Below are 5597 nucleotides of genomic sequence, written 5' to 3' on the forward strand. Positions count from 1 at the left end.
GAATTGTTGGTAAAATCATTGGCAGGATTCCTTTCCTCCTGTTCCAACCACTCTGGACCTTCCTGATTCTCATTGTGTTCTGGGTGTTTTGGGTTGCTGTACTACTTAGCTTAGGAACTGCAGGTAAGTGTACGCTCTCCGTGTTTTTGGATGAATGCTATCTGTTTCCTAAGTTCACTTCTCAAATATGGGACCTCCTGGTGTTAGCATACAAAACATGGGCTAGTGTTGTTACACAGCTGTGTTACTCTTTTTTTTTGTTTGTTTTGTTTATTTTTTTCTCCCATTTGTTGAAGTCTTCAATGTTGCCATACTTCTGTAAGTCCTAGCACTACAGAAGAGAGATTTTTTTGCTCCTATATGTGGACTTTAGTTTTGTTCTTTCTCAATTGTTTAGTTTATGGTTAGATTGTGGTAGATACAGTTTATGTCTGATGTATTTAAATGAAGGAAATAACAGGAGGGAGGAGACAGCTTTTAGTGCTGTTGTTACAAAATGAGAATGTTAATCTCCTCTGACTGTAAACAATGTCCAGTTGTCATGGACAGTTGTTTCTGAGCAGTAGTTCAGTGACAACCACTATCATTATTTAGACTGGTACGACAGTATTTGGATTAATCCAGGGGTTCTTGCAGTTGTAGGCAAGGTGCACTGTAGAAATAAGTCCATCACCATGAAAGATCTGCAAGAACAGATTTTGGTTCTGGAAGTGGTGTTTCTGAGGGACATACCGCTATAAGAACTGTCACTGATTGAACCGGGGTAATTTGGCTGCTGTTCCTTGGCCCAGCATTACGCCATCCAAGGGAGGGAGAGGTTGTTCTTCCATGGAACATCACCCAAGGAAGGGAAGCTGAACTCTGTGTGGCTCTGGGGATAAATCCTCATGCAGACATCAGCCTTTGTACATAGGAGGCATTATGGTTTGGGGTTTAGTGTTTTGTTTTGTTGGGGTTTTTTCCATTTTAAATTTCTAGGGCTACCACTAGGAGTCAGTTGTTGTCCTTTGGGTTGCAGCTGATGCATAATTGATGCAGGTAGAGACTGTTGTTTGTCATTCCCATATTTATTCATGGGTTTTCCATTTTCTGAATTTTGACAGTGGTTTCTATGTGGAAAACCAAACGCAGCCTAGCTCTTCAGATGTTCATGTGTTACCATTTTATCTTGTGTTTCCACCACCCCCTGAGATGGTGGCTGCAGTAACCCCTCCATTCAGGCTTACAGATCCCTGGTAGGCCTGAAAAGCCTCCAGCCTTTCTGTAGCTGAGCCCATGTTGCAATCCTGGCAGCGTTCCCCTGCCTCCATGGGTCGGGTACCTCACTCCTCTTCCATCACAACTGCTTCCATCTCCATCTCATGCTGTTAATTCTGGCTCTGTACGAGACCCACTTCACTTGTAACAAGGTAGTCCGTTTGTCTGAGTCCATGCGGGCATTGCAAGTGATTCACCTGTTGCTTAGGCTAGACTAGGGATGTTTCCTTCCAGCTTGCATTGCAGAGTCGTGCAGGTTTGCAAGGGTCTCGCCGTTTCTGCTGCCTTTCCCCCAGTCGCTGGCATCAGTCAGAAGTGGCTGCCTGAAGCACTTGTCCAGCTGATAACCTGCTTCTCCTGCAAAAGGGTCAGGCCTAGCGAGGCTGAATGTCCAGCCTCCAGTCTCTTTGTGAGTTGTTCCTGGCTGACTGAACAGTCAAGCAGATTGACTTTGCTTTAGGTGTGTGATGGTTTGACCTTGGCTGGCCACCAGGTGCCACCCAGCCGCTCTATCGCTCCCCTCCTCAGCAGGACAGGTGGGGAGAAAATGGGATGGAAAAAGAAAGAAAACTCGTGGGTCAAAACAAACGCAGTTTAATAAAAAGCAAAAGCAAAGGCAGTGCATGGTAGCAACAAGAAAAGATTTTATTCTCTACTTCCCAATAGCAGGCAATGTCCAGCCACTTCCCGGGAAGCAGGGCTTTAGCATGCATAGCCATTGATCCGGAAGACAAAACGTTGTAAAAAACTAATGCCTCCCCCCCCCTCCTTCTCCTTTCCCCTTGGCTTTTATCTCTGAGCCGACGTCCTATGGTATGGAATAGCCCTTTGGTTGGTTTAGGTCGGGTGCCTTGGCTGTGCCCCCTCCCAAGATCTTGCCCTCTCCCAGCCCACGGGTGGTGGCGGGGGAATGTTGGAGACCCAGCCGTGTGAGCACTGCCCAGCAGTGGCCAGAACCCCGGTGGGTATCAGCACCTTGCTACACACCGATAGGCAGCACAGCACTGTGCAGCTCGACCCAATACAAGGTGTCGTGGATATTCCTTCTCCACACTCCTCTGAGTTGAATTTTCCCTTTACAGAGGCAGCGTTCCACGCTAGACACAGCTTTGTGTTGTCCTTAACTTTCCTGCAAGATCTTCATCCCATGTATGCACGTACCAGCCAGGCACAGCAATTTTCAAACTGGCCTTGGGGGGTACCTTATCACTGGCCCAGACCAGTCCTTTATAGAAAGGAGCATCTCCTGAGCTATCAACCAACTGTTCATTTCATCCACCTGCTTGGATCCGATGCAATTTATGATAAACATTAACTACAATACATCTAGTAGAAGGTAAATAAAATGAATGATAACACACTGATTTGTTAAATATATAATTAACAATAACTATTAGAGGAAATACTACATCCTTGATGTCAAGCTGAGCTGGCCCATTACCCCCAGGATGATTCACTGGTACTCTTAATATGCACAGATAGGGATGTGAAGCTTGCCCTTGCTAAATCTAAATTTAGAAAATGCCAGCTGAGCCTGTTGTAATCAAAAGCTTTTGGAAACATAGCAATCATTAGAAGAATAGAAATATTTTAGCTCACGTGACAGAAACAGCTTGATGGTAAGTGCAGGAGGGGGAATCAGTCAGGTATTTCCTGGATGCTTTGTAGGAAAGCAGTGACTTGCACATTATATCCGAAAGCAAATTCTACATCTATTCACAGGGAAATAAAACCCAATGGCAAGTGCTTTTGAGAGGCTTTTTATGCTTTTTCCATATTGTGCCATTTTCCTTCATTGGTTATATTCTCTGTTTCCTGCTAGACATTTCCATTTAACTTTTTTTTTTTTTTTTTTTTTTTCTGCCTGCTTGGAGAGTAGGACTCAAAGTTTGTGACCTGCTGTTACATTCATAGTGCAGCACACGTCTCCTGGCTCAGAGGTATTTTGTTTTTTGTCTCCTCCCTGGCATAACAGGAATGCGGATGTTTCCAGCCAGTGATGCAAACAGCACGGTACAGAAGGCAGCATAACCTTGCTGCACAGTAGAGCAATGTTCAAGTTCCTGGGACGTTTTCAGTTTTGAAAGAACTGACTTTTTTGCAGATTTAGCATAAGAAGGGAAGGTTATTTCCAGGCATTTAACTGTCAATATATTGCTCATATGAGGAATCTAGTAAAACATATGTTTTGACTGAGATCATCTGCCAGGATATTTTTAGTGTAGATGCTAATTCTTATAAGATTTTTTTTTCTGTTATGAGTTAGCGTGTTAATATTTCAAAGAGAATGTGCATTTGATACATAATCCAAACCAATTTGAAGTTACGGCCTAAGTGTGACTGCAGATAGAAAATGCCACTCTACCTATTTGATTTTTTTTTTTTCTGGTTAAAACTCGATTCTGTTAATTTTATCATTTATATTTGTAATCGTTCTTTTTGCTAAGCTGTCCGTGATGGCTGTTGTTACCCAACAGGTGTAAATGGAGTTCTTCGCAAAGTCCAGGACTGAGGTATTTGTGTAAATAACATGTAAATGACCTGCAGCAGCATCAGTGCCCGCTAGGTGCCGATGAAGTAGTGTGAGAAAGTTTCTTCATATCTACTCGGTTGTTTACAGCTGCTCTGTTTACAGAATAACTCCTCCTGAGAAGAGTTTGAAGACAACAAAGGCAATTTTAGCCTTTTCATGGTCTGGGGAGGTGGGGAAGGATTGTTTTATCCAGCTCTCGGGTTGAGGAGATTTGTTGAGGTGACGCAGGAGGTCGGTGTCAGCAAGAAGGATGATAGTTGTGTGGATTTCCAGTCCCGTACCCTGCCTCGGATTTGTTCTGTAGTTCAAAACTTGGACAAATGAAAAGTAGACTAGAATTGGTCTTGAGAATATTCCTTTAGATTTTATTTCAAATTTTCAATCCAAATATGAGTCCTCTGAAATGCTGCCTGTTGAAGCAGCTCACAGTACGATAGCTTGTTGGGGCTGGGTTTGCTCTTCTAGGATGACTGGTACTTAATGCATCCTGTAGAAATGAATACATACACTCCTGTATGGTTAATAATGCACTGGCAGAACAGTTTTGTGTTTTTTACTAGTTTTCTACAATCACCCTGTAAACGGAAGATGTTTCTTTTGCTTTTTGAGTTTTGGGGACTTTTTGCAACAGCTGAGCGCACTTCTCTGAATGTCTCCCAAGATACGCTCTCTGTGAGCAGTTTGTTTTCTCTGTTGATAAACAGTTGCCTAGCCAAGATTTGGTTTGTAAAATACAGGTGGAGGTTTTCTTGGCTTTGACACTTTGACTTTTTATTCTCACAAAAATATTTTCTGGGGCTATGCAGACTATATTTAAAATACAAATATATGAAGAAAGCTTAAAAAAAAATGAAATGCTTACAGAGACACTAGTCTTTTGTCCAATACAGAGAGGTGGGATTGGCTTGCTGCTGTGCTGCACCTGTTCTTAATATTTTCCTTAAATCTTGACTAGTTATGTAGCATTTATAGCCTCTTGCATCTTACAGCTCTGGAGGACTTGATCCTCGCTTCAGCTGCGGTGCACCTCATCGGTATGCGACCACACAGGCACCTTACTTACATCCCCTCCAAAAGTTAGTGTTACTCCGAGAAAAGACTTAACTTCTTGGGAGCTATAGAAAACTATAGCCCACACTTGGAAAGGTGCTTATGCACATGACTAACTTGAAACACGTGGATAATCCTATTAGAATCAATGGGACTACTTATGCATTTTAAGGTAGGCACCTGCTTAAGTACCTTGGTAATTCAGAATCTGTAAGAGCAGCAGAGACTGAGTGAATTCCAGACCTAAAAAACAAGGAGAAATGCCAGACTCCACAAGACTTGAGACAGCACAGTGGCACCAGCTAGAACCATTAGCTGGCTAGGAATGGAATTCCGCTGTGCTTTGGAAAAGCTGATATTGTCTTAGGGTTGTTGAGTCTTATCATTTGCTAATTTGTGCGGCATTTTGCTGCAGAGCTGACGCGGCCATGTGGCACAGCAAAGCATGCCTTTTGGCCTTCCCCCACGCAGGAGCTGTGAAGTCCACGTGGCTCTGGAGCCCTCAACACAAGAAGGATATGGAAGTGTTGGAGCGGGTCCAGAGGAGGGCCACAAAAATGATCCGAGGGCTGGAGCACCTCTGCTATGAGGACAGGCTGAGGGAGTTGGGCTTGTTCAGCCTGGAGAAGAGAAGGCTGCGGGGAGACCTGATTGCGGCCTTTCAGTACTTAAAGGGGGCCTATAGGAAAGATGGGGAAAATCTTTTTAGTAGGGCCAGCAGTGACAAGACAAGGGGTAATGGTTTTAAACTAAACCA

At 43.6% G+C, this 5597-nt stretch overlaps 1 protein-coding gene across 1 annotated transcript in view; it reads left to right on the plus strand.

The window, feature by feature from the left end:
• Positions 1–5597, plus strand: part of SLC44A3 (solute carrier family 44 member 3) — a 49151-nt gene that overhangs the window by 16627 nt on the left and 26927 nt on the right. The window contains exon 11 of the mRNA XM_009647523.2: positions 1–123. This exon is cut by the window's left edge and continues 64 nt beyond it. Coding sequence (XP_009645818.2) covers positions 1–123 — 123 coding nt within the window. The remainder of the gene's footprint in view (positions 124–5597) is intronic.

Source organism: Egretta garzetta, unplaced genomic scaffold, assembly GCF_000687185.1.
Source record: "Egretta garzetta isolate BGI_Z169 unplaced genomic scaffold, ASM68718v1 scaffold149, whole genome shotgun sequence".
NCBI classification, from domain to species: Eukaryota; Metazoa; Chordata; class Aves; order Pelecaniformes; family Ardeidae; genus Egretta; species Egretta garzetta.